The following is a 21,713-nucleotide window of genomic DNA, read 5'->3' on the forward strand; positions in this document are numbered from 1 at the left end:
ATAGTCCCGTCTTACAAAGAGTTGCGATTGATCCGATCGATTGCAACTATGGAAAGCCAGCAAATTCAACATAATGCATGTTTGCTTCAAAAAAATTCTAGATACGAATGTATATCCATAAGTTCATTGACAGCTCGGTGTGTTCTCTTTTGTTTACAAAGGAAATTTTGCACATTTCATGTAGAAAAACGTATGACACTAAAGTAATGGATTTCCATAGACTGATAGAGTTACGATTGATTGGATAAATGATCGTAACTCTTTGTAAGACGGGGCCCTGAACATTATGGCCCGTATTCTGAAGTCGGGTTTAACTTAAACTCAGGTTTAAAGTTGTGGTTTAAGTATGGGAAGCCAAAAGTATCAAAGTTTTTATTAAGTTGTATGTTTCTTATGTTTACTGTGCTCTTTCTTTATTCATCGATGGTGAAGACAATCATCTGTTTATACTTCCTAGACAACTATGAATTATTTGAGAGCTGAAGTATGATATCTCTACTGTTAGTGATTTATGCAACAATTTGCTATCCATACTTAAACCACAACTTTAAACCTGAGTTTAAGTTAAACCCGACTTCAGAATACGGGCCTATGTATATAATGGGGCGTGGCGAAAAGGGACCGTGCCCCAAAGAAAAATAGAGAGTTTAAAGGCAGAAAAGATCAAGGTAAAGAAGGACAAAAAGGACAGACAGATAGGAAGTAAGCAAGAAGAAATACTTCAACGAGACAGGAAGCCTTCCAAGTTTTCCTAACCAAAATAGTATGATAAAATATTTTTTGCCTTCGCCACGCGCAGCAATATGAAAAAAAAAAATTATCTCAAAAATGCCTATTGAGACGCAGCCCCTAAAAATCGTCTTCTTCGTTTGGATGATTCTTCAAAATTCACTCGTAAAGTCAATTTTTCCCGCATTTATTTCCAACCCCTTTCGAAAATCATTTTTTCTCCAAAATTTTAATAGATTCATTCATGAAATCAATTGAATAAAAATACAAGTCGTTTAATTCCTTTTATCTTTTGAAATTAATCTTCAGAGCTCGTTGTGTTGAATGAGCGCGGTGAGAAACTGTTATCCCCTTGCTGCAGGTTTATACTCTCCTATTTTAATGAATCTATTATTGAATACAGTTGTAAAATATAAGACAAAAGCCCTGTCGATTTTGTACAATATACTTTTGAATAAAAAATATGCTGAAAATGTTATTGGCTATAAGTAATTTTAAGCGCACTCATTTTTTTCAACAATTAACGATTCTATGAAAATATACAAATATTCGCGTTATTACGAGAGAAATATAGCTGTAAACTAAATCTCATTTTATTGATAAAGCCATTGGAATTGAAGTAATATATGCTAAATATGAGGAGCAATCATAATTATATCATACACGAAAAGTGTAACCTAGAGTATACAGGACCACTCGAGTTTCACACAAGGGCGGGAATCTCTCCCCAAAAGTAGGGGGACCAGGGGCCGGAAAATTTGACAAGCAAAAAAAAAAAGGTTATCACCCAAAAAGTACGGTCATCTCGTTCAAAATACACGTTTTATTTCGATTTTGAATGATGTCTTTCTTTCCATTATAAAAGATCAAAATATAGGGGGACATTTGATATTGTGTGTCCCCCTATACTATTTTGGGTCCCCCGGAATTTCCGCCCATGGTTTAACATTATGTAAACTTGTAAAGCAATATAAACCAGGAATTATTAAGAAAAGACTTCCAAAGAATACGATTTAGCTATCAATATGGTTTGTATGTGGGCTATGCAGGCTTGCAATCAATATTGAAGTCCAGCAATATGATAAGTCTTCTCTCGAATCTCGATTAAACTTATAGCTCCTCACGGAAAACTTGTTTCTATCCTTCTGCAACATATTCTTTTCAATTCAAATAAACATTTATTCTCTTCCATTTTTCACAAAATATAATTTTCAATATAGATTATACAAAACCATTTTTCATAAAAATAAATATAAAACATATTTATTAACATAAAAGGACGTAGTTCCCTGAAAGCAAAAGGTTGTGACGGGATACGCCTGTATACAAATACAATACAAATCGTTTTGTTCTCTCCCAGTCCTACGATTGAATAAATTTCTCACTGTCAAGTTTCTTAAACGAACAAAATCTATATTCGATGAAGGCCCTAGAAACGTCATTCTTTGCTTAAGATTTAATGAAAAATTACTCAAATATCAAATCTCTCTTGTTTATAATGATCTTCGAGTAATCGTCGCCACTCCAAAATCCTGTACACAGATGCATGCTGGATAACTGCTTTGTAAAACTCCAGAAAAAAAAACGAGGAATGCAGTTAATTCCTGTTCCTGTTCAATTATCAAGTTTTTTTTCTTCAATATGAATGTTATGCGATTTTGATTTATTTTCTTTAATACCTCATGAAGTTAACCACATCTTCTTTTCTCAATGTTGTGTTCATGACAGATCGGTAGATGGCGCAATCCCAGAATCGCATCTGAGTACGCATTGCTAACCCATTTGCACGAATGTGGAAATAAATGTTTACATTCATTTCTTAGACGTTTATCCCAGTATTTGAAAAGTGGCTTATGAAATGTAAAATATATATATATATATATATATATATAAATGAACAAATAAATAAATTGTGATCATATTCACAGCCTTAACATGATAATGAAGTTGTATCATTATTTAGTCTCCAGTATTAATCATAGGCCTATTTTAATCTTAATCAATTTTTTGAATAATTATATTTATTTCATCTACAACTAAATACATAAATTCAAACATTCAACTCAATTCAACTCTGTTCATTTTTCATTTAAATAGCTTATGATGATAATGATGATACCGCCTTACAAACATTATCGTCAGGCAATCAGTTATAATTGACAATTCCCCCTTTAACATATACTAATAGTCCTATCACTACCGTATTATCATTATTATCAATATAGGAATAAACCTTACTTTGTTAATATTGCTATTCAGATAATTGTGTTACGACTGAACCTACTATTTCTATATCCCCTTTCTTCATCATATTACTAGTTATATTGGGAATGTATATTCAGAAAATACTAAAAGGCGCATTTCCGTGAGGCTAGCAAAACAATCTCAAAATGGCAGACTACGATTTCACGTGTGGGGCTACAACTTCAGTTTCAAAGGTACTAAAATTGTCTTTTAAACTTGAATTGATCGATCTTTCATTGCTCAGTACCATATCATGAATATGATACTCAAACTTTTTATTTTATTGATCTCGTTTTAGGGATGTTTCGTGTTCAAAGCCAAGAAGAGACGTCAGCCTCTTTATCCCGGTAAGTAAACCCATCCCCATCCGTGTATTTCTGTGATGTAGATGATAAATTAATGTCATTGATGACGCACACATAATTATGGTTACCAGCGTGTGCGATCCCAATGCACACATATCCGACATGAATATCACTTTTCCGTGATAGAGTAATAAAAATTGCACAGGAGCTAAATTCCTGTTTATTCATACCAAATTCGTTTTGCAAATTTGGTATACTTACGAGCTAAGAATGGAAGGAACATAAACTAAGTTTACTTTAACTTTGACTGCTAAAAGTAAAACTTAATAAAAGATTATTGGTAATAAACTGATTTCTTTGAGTCTGACTTTATTTTGTATTTTCTTTCTTTCTCTTTTTCATTGACATTGCTCAGTTCCATAACATGAATAAGATACTCGAACGTGATATTTATTTATCTAGTAATTTTTTTTCTTTTCTTTCTTTCTGTCTTTCTTTTTTCTTATCTTTTCTCTCTTTTTTTTTCTTTCTTTCCTTCTTTCTTTCCTTCCTTCCTTCCTTTCTATATTAATTTGATATTGATATTTTTCTTCCTCATTTTAATTTCCCCCAATTTTCTCCCAATTTCTACCCCTTTTTCCTCTCCTTTTTATTTTTTTCCTCACTATGTGTGCTGCATCTCTGATAAGTTTTATGAAGTTCTGAATATTGTAACATCCTATAATATTCATTAAGCTCAAAGAACCGTTCATTGCAACAAGAGTCGTGAATCATGTAGTTACACCTCTCTTGCTCATTTTCCGAAAGGATAATGTGTAAATGTAATCTCCAATTCAAAGGCAAAGGGTTTGCAATTTCTCATATATTTCTATCTTTAGTGTTACAGCCTTAAAACCAAAATTGATAAAGGGATCAAATTTTCTTATTGCAATAAATATGAATATTATAAGTAATATCTGATGATCAATTCAGGACTGCTGTATTGACTAAAAAATTGTGATTTTGCAATTACGATTCAGGACCATGAGAATTATGCTTTAAAAAAAGGTCAATTTTAAACATCCATATTTTTTATTCATTCATTGACAATGGCTTTCCTTTCATGGCAACACTTAAAACATCAAAATTCCTGTTCTAAATTTAAATTTGCAAATACGAATTAGAAGATAAATTTTTATCAACACTATTTATTTTCAATATGCATGTAAGCAATAAAAGAAAAACTTTTGATTTTGATATTTTAATAGAAAAACAATTCAACATTTACTCACCTTAGTCTTTTTAAATGTAGTTTTGTCCTTAGATTCCAAATGATATTCATTATTTATATTTTTAATCATATATTCATTTCAAATGGTTAATTGACAAATGAGAAAAAAAGAGAAAAAGACATAAGAATTGCAGATTGCAGATAATGTTTGAAATGAGATAAATTTCAGATAAAAAAATGTTATTCAATTTATTTTATTTTAACATTTATTTTAACCCTTCACTTCCAACATTAAAGTAAATTTACAGGAATTCAAGATCGTACTTGTACTTTTTACTTTTGTTTTAAATGGTAAAAAAAATGAATGCAGGAGATTATTTCATACCTGAAAGCAAAGCTGAAAGCAGTAATGATTGTAAGCTGAGATTTGAGACTGGAGATGCCCAGTGGGAGCTTATCAATGATGATATTGAGGTAAGATCTTTACGAGGAAGTCTACCTTGACATAAAATGTTTCCAATTTGTCTAATGCCGATTCGTCCAATTGCCAGCTCGTCTATGTTCATCTGGTCTACCATCAGTTCATCCACTCACCAAATGGTCTACTTTCATTTAGTCTGATGCAGTTCCTTCTAATAGCCAGTTGGTCCAATAGCCATTTAGTCCATATACCATTTGGTCTAATTAAACTTAATAGTGCAAAATGAAGGAAAAGAAAATGGATATTAGACCAACTGGTTATTAGACGAAATGGTAAAAGACAGACTGGTGATTAGACGAAGTGATGATTGGACTAAATGGTTATTGGACCAAATGGTTGTTAGTAGAAATGTTGATGGACGGAATGGCATGAGACTAAATGAAGGTAGACCATGTGGTGAGTGGACGAGTTGGCAGTGAACAAATTAGCAATTTACCCAAACATGTATATTTGGTTTGAATATATAAGTAATGCTGACGTCAAGATAGTTATTCATGGAGGTGGTTCAAGATATCGGACTAGACACATTGAAGTCTGGGATATGATCCCTGGCACCTATGTCAGGGATCAGGCATTTAATCAACTTAAAAAAAAAATCCTTTGTTAGAATTAATGGAAATGTTTTATTAGCATTCTTGGTAATAACAATGTGTGCACTTGTTTAAAAGAAAGTCAATTATAAAAGTCAACTTATGTGTCAATTCTTCATTACTGTTTTTCTCTGTTACAGACTTTACAGGCAGAGATCAACAAAACACTTTTTGATGATCTTCTAGACTTCATCAAGAATGCTCAGGCAGGATTCAAGATGGATGAGGATCTGGGATCAAGTAGGTCCAGGCCTAAGCTTAAGGAGATCCCAACTGCGGCATTTGTAACAGGTACTGTCAAATACACCTTTTTAGTAGATCTAGAGTTTATGCAGGTAATTTCCGGGATAGTAAGAAATTCCAGGAAATTCTGGGAAATCTGAAAATCAAAATGTCATATTTGAAATTGATTAGTTTTCATTATACATGATAGAGAATTATTTATTTGTAGCAAAAAAAATTATCACTTGTGTTTGCATTATCTATTTTATGTCTATTTCAGCAGTGCATGGAAAAGAAAGGTCTTAAATTCCTTGATTTTTCATTATTAGGCCTACTTCAGGCTTGCTATATCATTATCTGAAGTTTGTGTGGAGATTTCAGCCAGGTAATTCCACCGAATTCAGAAAATTTGTGATTAAGTTTCAGGTTTGTTTTTTGTATTTTTTGCTGTATAAATACGGTGCGATGATCTCAGAGTCTGTAGTCCTGAAGTACACTCTGTTGACAACAAGTTCATTTTGAACATTTTACAGGGGTGAATGTAACCGACCATCATGATGTCTTTACCAAGCTAACATCAGTCTTCCAAGAGAGAGTGAGCCCTCATGTGGTCAGTCTTGTGTCCAGAGATTGTGCAACATTGAAAGGCCTGATGGGAATGGTGGTGTCACAGCTCATGGGTATAGAATATCTGGTAAGAACAATATGAGAAGAAAAACACTTTAAAGTGGTGATGATGGTAGTGATAATGATGTTGGTGGTGGTGATGATGATGGTGGGGGGGGGGGGTAGTAATGGTAATGATTGATAACAATGATGATAATGGTGATGATGGTGATGGTAATGATGATGATGGTGATGATAATGGTGATGATGATGATGATGATGGTGATGATGATAATGGTGATGGTGATGATGGTGATGATGGTGATGATGGTGATGATAATGGTGATGATGATGATGATGATGATGATAATGGTGATGGTGGTGATGGTGATAATGGTGATGATGATGATGATAATGGTGATGGTTATGATGATGATGATAATGGTGATGGTGATGATGATGAAGATGATGATAATGATGATGGTGGTGATGATGATGATGATGATGATGGTGGTGGTGGTGAAATGGAAAACCTTCGATAGAATTTGTATATCGTTCCTCACTAATTAATAATTATTTCTTGCAGGCTTCTGAAGACGAAGAAACTAAACCAGAAGTAAATCTGAAGAAGGTCCCCTGTACATTTCCTGTACTACAGTCATGGTATCATGACAATGTAAAGGTAATACAGGCTAAATTTTCTTTGATTGATGTTTTAGTAATTGGGTTCTTGCACTTTTACAGTCTGGATCTTTGTTTCTTCCTTCAGCTTTCTCTCATGTTGTGACGAGTAATGATAACAGAATTAAAATTTTCTCTTTCTTTTATTTCTATAAATCACCAGAAAAGAAAGTTACCGGGTGCCACAGCAACGTTCAAATCGCCTCGTAGATCAAGGAAACGAAAGTCAATGACAGGAACGGTCTCCTATCCTGAGTATCCTCCTATCATCATCGTCCTTGAAGACTTTGAAGGGTTCAAGCCTGTAGTCATACAGGATTTCATTCATATCTGCAGGTATGTCGAAGAACTGTGAAAGGCTTGTTTGGATATTGCTTGACAAATCTCATCAGCAAACTCCGCAATTGATGATGAGAACGTTTTTTAATACGTTTTGGATGATGGTATGTTCGGAAAAATCTCAATGATCTATATGGAACCTGTATATTATTGTGGATGCACGGTGATCTAGTGGTTCTGATTTTCTTCTTTAAATCAGAGGGTTGTTGGTTAGAATGAAATCCATGGTGTGGTTTCCTCCAACCAGAAATTCACAACACTCTGCTGCACTCGACCGGGGTGAGATGAATGGCGGGTATGTGGGAGGATCAATTCCTTGAATGCACTGAGTGCCAGAAATCAAGGAGCAACTTTAGCTAAAGCTGGGGTAATAATAGCTGTGTTTTGTATCCTCTGAAAAAACACCCTATATTTTTTAGAAATAAAGCAAAGAAAAAAATCTTATTATTATTGTAATTATGGAAAATGATCTGATTTCACCCATGACAGTCAATATTTGGAAAAGCTCCCTCTGGTGTTGACCTTTGGTATAGCTACATCAGTGACAGTGATCCATCGTCTACTACCTCAGTCTGTATCATCGTGTTTGAGTATTGAGAAATTCCAGGCTCAACCTTCCTCAACCTACCTCTCACAAGTCATTGATAAGGTGAGATTAGGTCACCATTTCATGAAGCAAATAAATTGTGAATGATTTTCACTGACCTAATGTTATAAGCTACTGAAATCCTTGCATCTGATTGGCTTAGAGCAATGTGAGTGAAAATCACTTACTATTTGAATCATGAAATGCTACCCTGGGAACCATTTCATAAAAGTCATCAGCAATAACAGATGGTCATTCTCTCTAAGGTGAGAACAATAAACAGATGTTAGTTTTGAGCTTCTATGTAATTTCATTTCAAAATTTCTAAAAGATCTGAATATCCCAAAATGCAGAAGGGTCAAAGGAGAAAACAAACATAATTATGTTCACCTTTGTGGTCCTCTTTCCGGACCAAGTTTTGCACCATGAATCATTTACCATGATGAAACATCACGCTCTCTCAGTTTAAGATACTCGTCCTTTTATTCAATTTAAGCCTTCCAGCCTTAAATGCCCACATTTTTAACTCTGCCATAGGGCCACAAAAATCTTAAACTTTTTTCCTCTTTAGACAAATCCTACTTCTTCTTCTTCTCTATAAGTACAGGCCACCGTCTGGCGTATTGTCGTACTACTAAATATATGAGAGCAACATTCCTTTCCCAATTTATTTATTATTACTGTATGTATTATACATGAAATCCTTGAAATAATAGCATCACAATGATATTATGTATTTGTTTACTAGGTGTTGTTGACAGCCAAACATCCATTCAAGCTAGGGTCAAAGGTCTTCCAGCTCTTACTAGATCTCTTCCTCTATCATGATTTCTCTGTTATGAACTTTGTTCAAGGTTTACAGGTCGGTATTACTAAAAAAGGAACATAATTGGAACTGTTATTCATGAATGATCATTCCATTGGGTAGGGGCCGTTTTTGTGACATACCTGGTGGGTGTTTCATAAAGCTGTTCTTAAGTTAAGACCGACTTTAAGATCGACTGGTGATCCTTTCTTATGGCAAATGGTATATTCATTAGCGATGGTTTTGCGCGTAAGAAAGGATCACCAGTCGTTTTTAAAGTCGCTCTTAACTTACGAACTGCTTTATGAAACGGCCCCCAGAAATATGTGTTTGTAATTTAGGGTTTTTTATGGTTATCAATCTGATATGGTTATTAAAGTCTGGGACTGACCTTAAGCGTCACCTTTTGAATGACATAGCCAGGGCTTGAACCTCAAACCTCTACATCAATTTTTGACTTCCCAAAATATCTTGGATAAAGGCACATGTCAAATGTACAGAACTAATAAAACTTAGTTTTATGTAAACTATGCAAATACTTACCAATAACTACTTCAGCACAAATTGATGCTCCATAAATGTTGAATACAACAAATCAAACATGATGTATAGCAATAACAGACCTGACAGTCTATTGTCAATGATATATGAATGTGAGGTCCATGTAATGGTATTGAAAAAAAAAAATTGAACTGCAGCAAATCCATTAAAGATTTCAAATTCAAACATAATTATGGTAGGAGACCTTGCTGACATTGACACATCAAAACTTAGCCACATCTGAATTGATTTTTAATGTGAAGTGAGATGATACCTATGTTACACAACATTTTTATGATTCATGCCCCCAACCCAATAAAATGACTCAAGAATGAAAAATGAAATGTATTTGATTTGCAATGATATGGTAGTTAGATTCAGAAAAATAGATACAACCTTTTTTTATTCACAATAATCAAGTCAACTTAAATAAGTGTATTGTACGTATTTGCCCTCTGCGTAAAACAAAAATAAAATATATTTACCTGTTTTAAGTTAGTTATCAATTGAAATAGATTTTATTTGTAAAGGAGTACAGACATAAAGATTATATCATTATTTTTATTTGAATCTGACATTTGTAAAGATGGAACATTTATTTGAAACAATGCTATGATAATGATGAACTTCAACAGGACAGGAATATAAATGTCTTTTGTTTTCTTCAATTTCAGTATACAGTTTTAGATCATTATTTCTCCCAGCCACTGAGCATCTTATGCTGTCGCTATGGCGATGCTATCAACAGAACTCGAAACCTATCACATGATCAGTTAGAGCTCTTCAGACAGGCCTCATCTTTCAGGAGGTAGGTTCTATATCAAAGTTTAGTGTTAGATTGTAGTGCTGATGTTTGTGATTGATTGCATTGACAATTATGTGTAATCAAGTGTACAAAATCAACTGTACGATTAATTGCTAAGCTTTATGTTACCGGCTCCTGTTATGCCAGACAAAAGAAGGATGTGACAGATGGAGAATATTATCTCCAAAATGAAGTTGTTAGTGGCCTGACAGTGTGGGGGTATACCCTTAGGAACCATCAGTGTTTTTAACTTGTGTCCCATGAAAACATTTTGTGAGATTAATGTAATATCATCTCACAGAAGAAGTAAACCCCGATCTTAAGTTGATTTTTAATTTTGATAAAAGTAACATAACCCCCCCAAAAACTCAAGATGATCTATTGAAAATCCATCAGAAGATAGTGTAATTTTGAAATTCAAAATCCCTACTTGTCTTCAGACTCTCATTTTTCTATATTTTTAAGCAAATTGTAGTCTGATGTAGTATGCAAATTGTAAATGTATTAATTCTATTGTATACAGATAAATATCTCTAACTTCACGTTAGTCTGTTTGTGACTCAATGATGGAATAATCAAAATACCTCTGTAACTAATATGACTTTTTAATTCAGGTATGTTGATGGTCGACCTGTTAGTGACCAAAGAGCTCTTCTCTTAGATGATAAACATATGAAGGTAAGTTTCATATTGCTAGTCACAAACCCATTTCACTAAACTTTGCATTGAATTAAGAATAAACAATCAAAGTTACCAAAATCATGGCATGTGATTGGTTGATAGAAATTTTGCAAAAGAAACTTTGCAGTGGTTATTGATATGAAATCGGACCCTGATGTAAGCTCTCATAATTCTTTGGATTTAATTTTGACTTATTAGGTGTGGATTTTTTAAAATTTTGTATCGGAATAAACTTAGCCTGCTTTGCAAAGTACTCATTAATGTAGAAGAGGCTTACCATTCACTGTGTGGTTCATCTTACAAAGGACTGCTGAATCGTGGAGTGATGGAGATGAAAATTGAAAGGCTAGAGAGAGAAATATGAGAGTGAAAAGTATCTTTTGTGATATTTTCTTTATCAAGTAATAGGTTTCTTTTGTTGATTACTTAATGTAAGTGTAATAATTCAATATGTTGCATTTCTATTTATTTATTTATTTATTTATTCATTATAAAACACAAAATACATTTTTAAAGCAGTCTTCCTGCTAGCCTACTTTGAAATGAGCAAAAGGTGCAGTTTAAATGCATAGATATACTGAAGTGATTATGTGAACACCAATTGCTATTATTTCCTTCAGAAAACCCTTCAAGAGCTTCTGAAGAGAATTAATGAGTACCACAAAGCATTTTTCCCTGTGGTGGAATGTCTTCACATCCTATCTGAGGGACTGCCTTACCATCCTCTTGGCAAACAGATGAGAGAGCTCTTTGCCATGGCAACAGATGAGAATATATTTGAAACAGATGGATATCAAGAAGCTTTCAAATTTTTGAAGTAAGAAGTTAGAATCATTTATTTCATCATCACTTTGAATTGGTTTATTCAGTTATTCTTTTGATAGAGGAGGACTTTTAGTGACCCTTTTGTTCCTGTGTGTTCATGTTAGGAATAAATAACCATTTTATATAAAAACTTTGGAGCAATTTAAATTTTCCTGCATTTGAAGTTCTACAGCTTTTGAATATTTTATTCCTCACAATTTGCTATAGGAATGATAATATGATAGCCTGGCAACTTTTCATTTGAATTAAAAAAAGAGACAAACAATTTCAAGAAGGTCTAACATATCAGGGTTTGGAGGTACATACTTTATATGACATTGCTCACCACACATCTATTTTATTTTCTGCCATATGCGCATTATACTAGATAATAATTTCATTTTATCAGAATGCTAGCTCGAGACGAATTGATCAATAAGATGACATTGTGTGAAGAAGCTCTGTCAACCTGTGATGGTTTACAAGAAGAGAGATTTCAATTGGAAACACTCCAAGCAAAGATGGAGACACTAGGAGGTAAGACATGTAAAGATTCTTATTAAATTCATGAAAGGATGACAGTAATTTAATTCTGGTCTTTTATCGTTACCATACTTTCTAGTAAATAAACTGCAGGGGTGAATAAAAAATAAAAAATTGGCAGACAAAAATTTAGAATATTTTAGGTAATTGAATTGATAGTTGTATCAGACAATTAACTTCACAATAAATAGGGAATATTTGAAACTAGCATAAATGATCATTACCTAGTATTTTTCAACTCGTGATTTCAGGGTGAAGATTTATAAAATCTGAATATAAAGAATCCTTCTCTATTAAAAATCTTGGCGAAGAGCAATATTACTTTGAAATGATGAAATACTTATGGGTCATTCTCAAAAATTTGTCTTGACTCATGAATTTTCATGACTCAACCAATTAAAACTTATCCTTTTTTCAAAATTTGAATATGAAAATTGAAATATATTTCATCAAATGTTTACTAATACTTACTGACAATGCTTACCTTTTGACCATACTTCATTTTAAATGTACGCAGATAATTATAACATGCCTGTCGAGATAGACAGCACAGAGGATGAAGGAGGTGAGGCCGGTGTAGAAAGCAGGATGCAGAATGGTCATGACACAGAGGGCGGTAGAGGGGCAAAGGAAAAGACAACACTTCATACATTACAACAGAGGTTAATGACCAGTGCGAAGAAGAAGAAGAAGATGACACGATATGAAATACTCAGGAATGAAATACTGGACTTCTTTGATTCATTATTTAGGTAAGATTTGAGTTATATTTCAATCTACAGGGTTTATGTATTCTGATACATACGTATGCTGGACTTCAACAAAATTGTATCAAAAGTTTAATGGATGTAGATGTTATGTTACTTAATATTGTATTATTAGGATCAATATCTGTTCAAGGTTTTTGCCCTATGTGAGTTTCTGAATTTTTAGAATTGTATTATTATAACTTTATTTTGTGTAATTATACAAATAATGCACCGATGTACCCAATGTTGTTTTTATTCATTGTAGTTTCAACTCATGATATTTAGATATTAACATGAGTTTGCTTTTATGCAGTCCGAAGCAGAATAGTACAAACCTGAACTTAAATTGATTATGCATCTTAGATTTGACCTGAACATGATTTAATTTTCCAACTTGATTAATACAACCCTGATAATGAGATTATTTCCTTTTGTTGTTGTTGTTGTATAATATGCCTATCATTGTTTTAAAGAGAGTGCCCCTTTGTCATTTTTTATTTATACAGCAAGTATCTACTATGTCCCAAGACCATACCTCTTCATGAAGTGTTCTATTACAACAATGTATCAGAGATTAGACAACGTCTCAATGCACCGCCAAGGTCAGCAATACAGACTGCACTCAGTAACCCAAACTACTATCTACAGGTAAATGATGATGGTGGTGGTGGTGATGATGATGATGGTGGTGGTGATGATGGTGGTGGTGGTAGTGGTGGTGGAAGTGGTGGTGGTGATGGTGGTGATGATGATGATGGTGGTGGTTGTGGTGGTGGAAGTGATGATGGTGGTGATGCTGGTTATGGTGATGATGGTCATAATGGTGATGATTATAGAGATGATGATGGTGATGATAACAATGATGATGACAGCAATGATGATGATGATGATTCAGTCAGAGTAATTGGAAACTGACTCTTTTATTTTTATCAAATATCTTTTTACAGAATTCTGATTGTGAGAAATTAGATGAAGGGATCACTAGTTCACTACCTGATGTGTGTATTGTATACAAGCTTCATCTGGAATGTGGAAGGCTTGTTAATCTTTATGATTGGCTGCAGGTGAGAAATAAATAAATGAATATTCATTCTTGCTTGAAATAATCAAATATCCAAGGAGTTCCTGCTGATTGAGGTTAACTTTAAGCAAACAACAATAGTGATGAAATGGTGGTAGCTCTGCAGAAAAATACACTGAACATATGTAGACTCATTAGTACCTTTAAGTATTTGTGGATAAGTGAATATTCTTAGACTTTGAACCACAAGTTCAAGGTTTGAATCCCTCTCGAGCATAGATTCGCAAGAATTTGATCTGGATTTAACACTCTCTACCCAGGTTAAGAAAATGGATACCCAGTAGAAAGAAGTTCCTTCCATCACTGCAACCATGCTAAAGCCACATTCATGATATGTACCATTTAGAAACATTGTATTAAGCGCAGTATGAGTGTTGTATATTATTTATTGTCACTATTATTTTTTGATATGCAATGTGTTTATTTTTGTTTGCTAGGCGTTCATCACAGTGATCCAAGGTGAATGTGACACAGGAAATGATGATACATCCAAGAAACCTGATTCAGTATTACAGTATCCTTTCATATGATTACAGGGTTCAGATAAATGTGGGCTTCAGAAGTAATAATAATAATATTCCGCATTTATATAGCGCTTATAGCGTCAGAACGACGTCTCTAAGCGCTTTACAGATATATTATTACCCCGGTCATCAGATCCTTGCATGCCCGCATACAATGTATGCACCTTCTCCACTCCATGGGAAGCATTCCAACAAGAGTTCCAAGACTCAATTGCTAGGCATACTAGGCTTTTGCATCCTACCGGGTAACCATTTAACACCTGGGTGGAGAGTGGCAAATTGTGGATTGATGCCTTGCCAAAGGACACTAGGCCATGGTGGGATTCAAACACACGACCCTCTGTATAAGGCCAAGGAAGTCAGTGATTTTTGTCTCGCCTGCGTAGCGGAGCGAGACATAGGTATCACTATTTCCGGCGTCGGCGTCGTCGTCGTCAACAATTGTGTTGTACACCCAATAACTTTCTATAGCTTCGAGGTGGGATCACCAAATTCATACCAGAGGTCCATCTCCTGAAGGCACAGGTCAAGTTCGAATATGAGTCAAATTGGAATAAGGTCAAAGGTCAATGAACTTTCCATGACTGGCACTGTGCTGTGTTGTACACATAATAACTTTGTACACCCAATAACTTTCTATAGCTTCGAGGTGGGATCACCAAATTCATAACAGAGGTCCATCTCCTGAAGGCACAGGTCAAGTTCGAATATGAGTCAAATTGGAAAAAGGTCAAAGGTCAATGAACTTTCCATGACTGGCACTGTGCTGTGTTGTACACATAATAACTTTGTACACCCAATAACTTTCTATAGCTTCGAGGTGGGATCCCCAAATTCATAACAGAGGTCCATCTCCTGAAGGCACAGGTCAAGTTCGAATATGAGTCAAATTGGAAGAAGGTCAAAGGTCAATGAACTTTCTATGACTGGCACTGTGCTGTGTTGTACACATAATAACTTTCTATATCTTCGAGGTGGGATCACCAAATTCATACCAGAGGTCCATCTCCTGAAGGCACAGGTCAAGTTCGAATATGAGTCGAATTTGAGTAAGGTCAAAGGTCAATGAACTTTCCATGACTGGCACTGTGCTGTGTAGTACACATAATAACTTTCTATATCTTCGAGGTGGGATCACCAAATTCATACCAGAGGTCCATCTCCTGAAGGCACAGGTCAAGTTCGAATATGAGCCGAATTTGAATAAGTTCAAAGGTCAATGAACTTTCCCTGACTGACTGTGCTGTGTTGTTCACATAATAACTTTTTATATCTTCGAGGTGGGATCACCAAATTCACACCAGAGGTCCATCTCCTGAAGGCACAGGTCAAGTTCGAATATGAGTCGAATTTGAATAAGGTCAAAGGTCAATGAACTTTCCATGACTGGCACTGTGCTGTGTTGTACACATAATAACTTTCTATATCTTCGAGGTGGGATCACCAAATTCATACCAGAGGTCCATCTCCTGAAGGCACAGGTCAAGTTCGAATATGAGTCGAATTTGAATAAGGTCAAAGGTCAATGAACTTTCCATGACTGGCACTGTGCTGTGTTGTACACACAATAACTTTCTATAGCTTCGAGGTGAGATCGCCAAATTCATAACAGACGTCCATCTCTTGAAGGTACAGGTCAAGTTCGAATATGAGTCGAATTTGAATAAGGTCAAAGGTCAATGAACTTTCCATGACTGGCACTGTGCTGTGTTGTACACACAATAACTTTCTATAGCTTCAAGGTGAGATCGCCAAATTCATTCAAGAGGTCCATCTCTTGAAGGTGCAGGCCAAGTTCAAATGTGAGCCGAATTTGAATAAGGTCAAAGGTCAATGAACTTTCCATGACTGGCACTGTGCTGTGCTGTACACACGATAACTTTCTATATCTTCAAGTTAGGATTGCCAAATTCATACAAGAGGTCCATCTTTTGAAGGTGCAGGTCAAGTTCAAATGTGAGTTGAATTTGATTAAGGTCAAAGGTCAATGAACTTTCCATGACTGGCACTGTGCTTTGTTGTACACATAATAACTTTTTATATCTTCGAGGTAGGATTGCCAAATTCAAACAAGAGGTCCATCTCTTGAAGGTGCAGGTCAAGTTCGAATGTGAGTTGAATTTGATTAAGGTCAAAGGTCAATGAACTTTCCATGACTGGCACTGCTGTGTTGTACACACAATTACTTTCTTTAGCTTCGAGGTGGGATCGCCAAACTCGTAACAGAGGTCCATCTAAGTCATATAGCATACATGTAGTTTTGACATGCAGTCTCTTCATGACTGCAATATGCAGGCGAGACAACGCTTGGCGTTTGCCTTGTTTTATATATTCCCCAACCTCCTCTTAAGAAATGTTGTGGTATCTGACTTCATAATTATACATTTTACACCTGACCATTCATTAATCAAGTCAGATTAAACCCTGAAGATCCATGTATGAGTTCTTTCAAGTTGCCATTGAATTTAAGGACTTAAGCAATTTCTGGGGACCAGTAAATCAATGTTTGTTCTTCTTATGCTGTAGGTCTCTTAATTTTTATTTTTATTTCTTTTAAGGGGCTCTTAGAGCACATTACTTTTCCACAAGGAGAATTCCATAAAAATCATCAACCATTTTTCTCCTATCTTACTTTACTTCATGAACTGGTCAAGCCATGAGACTTTGAAAGCAGTACAACCCTTTTATGAAATAGAAAACAGAGACAAATAATTTCAGATATGTGTCACATATTGGGGATTCGGACATACATATTTTAAGGAAAAGCCCATATATGATCATTGATATATATGTTATGTCTGAAATTTCCTTGACCGGTGTCGTCTCTCAGAGCACGTTTCATCCGAGCTGTCTCCGAACTCCAATTTCTAGGATTCATAAAACCTACCAGGAAAAAGACAGATCACGTTGCTAGGCTCACATGGGGTGGTTGCTAAGATGATGGCTACTGTCTCCTCTCAAGTGTTTCATCTGATTTGTCTCTGAGCTTCAATTGCTTGGCTTCATCAAACATACCAGGAAAAAGACGGATCATGTTGCTAGGCTCACGTGGGGTGGTTGCTAAGCTGACGACTATTCCCTCCATATGTTTTATCCAAGCATCTCTGAGGTTCAATTTCTTCGCTCAGACTTACATGGGGAGAAAAGGCACATGAGACTTTACCCTTAAAGAATACAGGTAATAGTCTTTATGGTCTTGATGAAATGTGGAAGTATTTCACATTTGTTGTTCATATTTGTTTTCATTCCTTATTTTTACATTCATATTCATTTGTGGAATTAATTTCCACTTAATTCCAAAGTATTCTACATCAATTTAATCGATAAAAGATCTCATATTTGAATTAGTTATAATATATTTATTATATCAATGCCAGTTTTGATGCCGTCACTGAATTTTACGAAGTAGGCTGAAAATAATCAGATAATCATACAGTTCATTAAAAACAATAAATGATTATGCAATATTGGTGTTTGTTAATCCATAGTTTTGACACTGTGAATTAAAATATTCAAAGTACATTGTTACATAATTTATTATGATTGTAAATGAGATGATTTTCTGAAATGTCTACAATCCAATTGAATATGATTAAATTTAGTCTAATATTGATTTTGATTATGGTATTAAACCCTTTAACCCAATATATAGGGCCAATATTAGGATTAAATGCATCATTGTGTTCAATTAATCATGTTAATCAATTTTATGATCAATCTCAAAGTCCTATGATACAGGGCCCTGAGCAGTACAAACTAAGAAAGCTGACCAGGGGCCCGTAACAAAAAGCTTAGCAATGATCGTAGAACAGTTTTCTACGATCGATTGCATATACTACAATGTACAATTGATCGTAAAAAAGTGTACGATTAATTGCTAACCTTTGTGATACGGGACCCAGGCCCAGTTTCATGAAGTTTGTTCATCGTTATATTTGCAATTATTGTAACTACCACAAAAACCATGATATTGATTGGCTGATGAACCCTATGTTACAGTTTCTTTAATCATCAGTTCTGTTGAAACAGGGTTAGATGATAGCACTGCAAAAGAGTAGGCTTCTGTGTATTTGCCATTTGATGATGAAGAAGCAAGATTTGTTTATAAACTAGTTATTTGATTTGATGATACTAAGAATTAAATGACTTATTTATGCAAAGTTCTGTCAATTGTAATTTTGGCTTTCTGGTACCTATGCACTACCAGGGACTTCAGCCCCTTTATTCTGACAATTTCCCATCGACTTCCCTTTAGCGGCATAAAATCACCAACTGAATCCCAGCCCCCATACCATGGGGGAATTTGTCTAATTGCGGATGAAGTCACGGCCCATTGAAACCACAAGGCAAGGACCGGAAGTGTTGATGTATACATTTCCTATCTATGCATTGCTTATCAAATTTGTTGTATGGCAAATAGCCGTTAGGTCCCAGACACCTGTGGACCAGAGTCACAATTGAAAGGTGTATTATGCAATAAGCTTTTAAGACCAAAGTCGATAGAAGCATGTGGCTGTCTCCCCCACCTTAATTAATGTACAACATCATTAAGTAATGACTAATGATGATGATAGTAATGATGATCAAAATAAAGATGATGATACTGTAGCTTATTTAATTCTTGGGAGGGTTTCATCAACACTTTTGTCCAAAAAGTTGTCAGATCTGACAACTTTCCTTGATTTTGATTGGCTGAGAAGCACTTTTACTATGGTAACTGTCAGAAAAATGGTACTTGTCGGATAAATGTCTGACAAGTTCTTACATGAAATTGTCCCCTGGTTTTCATGAGAAATATGAAATAAATTTATTATGCATCCTTCCTTTATACTATTCCAATATCATATGTTTAGTCTGATATTGAAAGTGATTATATTCATCTTATTACAGTGGAGCAGTTACAGATGTGATACCTTTCATTCCGTTAACCACCTTGAAACATTTCCAGGAAGATGGAGCAAGAATGTACATTTTTGTAAAGTGTTGATTTTGTACATGGAAAAAATGAATTGATTTTGTACATGAAAAAAAAAAAGTGTTTTTATTGTGTATAATCTGTTTTGTTTTTTTCTCCAAGTTATAACTTTTATTTCTTGGACCTTCCATGGGGTGGGGCAAGTCAATATTTTTTTTGACAATTTTAGATGATTTGTCTCTGTTACCTTGTTCATATGAAAAGTTGTATTGCTCTCAAATTATGGCTCGAGTAGCTCATGAATGGAGAAACATGAGGGTTTGATGAACAAAAAGGTTGATTTTATGGAATTGCCCAGGACCTGTGGTATGAAAGCTTATTATTATGGCAACTTAATCATTAAAAATACCATAAAACCTTATTTTTCATTGTCTGCTTGGCCCTGCAACCGTGGTACGGTAGTTCTCAAAATGGCAAGGCTTTCATATTAAAATTTATTGCTTTCAGAATAATGGTTGCACTTTTTTACCTTTTCCAAGCTTTATATATACATTAATTCCTTGATTTATTTTACTCTTTCTTTTTTATTCAACCTCTGGGTCCTTCAAGCACTGGCATACAGACGGGGGAGTCACAACTAAGAAAAAAGGGAAAGGAAAAAAGTTGAAATATATTTTTTTCTGGATAGTGTCACAATTTATCAGACAATTTGTATGTCAATTTTTTTTGCTCGCTCACAACTTTTATAGAAATTTTGCCCCATATGCTATGTCAGCCCCCCTCAAAATAAATTTTTGATTTATTATGCTACTGACTTCAAGTTTTGTTTGTAAGCATAAAATTATCTAGACTTCCTGTCCTATTCCCACGTTTATACAGTGCGTATCAAAAAAAAGTTTACACTTAGAAAAAATCCTGTAAAATTATACATTTGTAATATCCTGAAGATTTTTCCACATTTTAACATTGGTACAGGTCCATTTAAGCAAATGACGATATAAATGTCGAAAAATATTTCCGCTTGAGTGAGCACCACTTACTTTTGAAAAGTTAGTGAAAAATGATTTGCGCAGAACTTTGAAATAGTTATGCGAATAAAAGTAGACCCTATTCATGAAGAACACGTGGCTAGTAAAATTTATTTGAAGATATCTTTTACCTTTTTAAATTTGTTTCCTTGCCCAAAACACTTTGAATAGTGCAATGCGGGGCACCCCACTCCCCCACACACCGAGGCCATCATGACGATACTTGCTTTACACTGAGCTGTGATTTACATAAAATGGCTTAGGCTTGATTTTTATTTTGTTATTCATTGTCAAGCTTGGGAAAAGTGTGGAGAAACAAGTATTACATTAAAAATGAAATGTAAACCCACTTTAAATGATAAAAACAGTGAAAAATGCTGGATATGTCTGCTATTTTGTTCAGATTCAGTTATGTCCTCAGATCCAGCTGGCACAAAAAGGGTAAGGGTTGTGCTTACTAAGTGTTGAAATTTCAATTGGGGTGGCAAAATTGTTACAAAATGCTTGAATGTATCCGTTTTATGTCAATTGACTAAAAGTGCAAGGGAAATGTATGAGAAATGTTTCGCAGGGTAAGTTTGATTTCGTCCTTTCCCCTTGACATAGCATGAAAACAAGCATTTCTGCGCAAACAGATTTCTGCAAGATTTACAAAAATGGACAGTGCTCGCTCAAGTGTAACATTCTGTCATAACTTCTACTTTCATTGGATAGATGAGACCCAAACCCAAGAATATATGTGAAAATATTACCCACATGTATATTTTTAAATTCCCAGGGCTTTTTCAAAGTGTAAACTTTTTTTTGATACGCACTGTATATCATCATCTTCATGTCATCCATTTCTTTTCTTTCAATCGTTCATTTTCTCATTCATTCTTAGTATTCTCAATTCTTTCTAATTCTCATGGAACACTCTTGTTCTGTGTAGTTTTCCTATTAACTCCCTTTACCTCTCGTTCTTGGCCATATCACTTTCCATTGCTACTTTTTAAAACTCTTCCTCTCTCCATACTCAATGCCTTCAACCTCGTCGACCTCTCAATCTTGTTCTAAAGACCAAGTTACACCACTCCCCAGTCTGCAGATTCTTTTTTCACTCATCTATTATTAAATGACACATGGCATAAGTCCTGCTTCACTGACAAGTTTCAATAACTATTCAAAGCTTATGGCCCTGTCACATCGTTCTGTGAAAGCGTTGCATGTGACTTGCACGTGACTATATTTGCTAACCGCAGGTTG

General features: G+C 34.8%; 1 protein-coding gene across 1 annotated transcript; it reads left to right on the top strand.

Moving 5' to 3' along the window:
• The first annotated feature begins 3,093 nt into the window (after positions 1-3,093).
• On the top strand, positions 3,094-20,245 carry LOC129259664 (origin recognition complex subunit 3-like). The gene is made up of 18 exons (XM_064098188.1): positions 3,094-3,167; positions 3,272-3,320; positions 4,859-4,962; positions 5,700-5,850; positions 6,315-6,475; positions 6,974-7,069; positions 7,232-7,404; positions 7,897-8,056; positions 8,742-8,855; positions 10,013-10,146; positions 10,758-10,821; positions 11,445-11,641; positions 12,038-12,165; positions 12,689-12,923; positions 13,427-13,568; positions 13,868-13,984; positions 14,439-14,515; positions 17,356-20,245. Exons 1-18 carry the CDS (start codon positions 3,120-3,122, stop codon positions 17,459-17,461), a joined length of 2,256 nt encoding a protein of 751 aa, XP_063954258.1. The 5' UTR covers positions 3,094-3,119; the 3' UTR covers positions 17,462-20,245.
• The last annotated feature ends 1,468 nt before the right edge of the window (positions 20,246-21,713 follow it).

This window comes from Lytechinus pictus, chromosome 4 (assembly GCF_037042905.1).
Source record: "Lytechinus pictus isolate F3 Inbred chromosome 4, Lp3.0, whole genome shotgun sequence".
Classification (NCBI taxonomy): domain Eukaryota; kingdom Metazoa; phylum Echinodermata; class Echinoidea; order Temnopleuroida; family Toxopneustidae; genus Lytechinus; species Lytechinus pictus.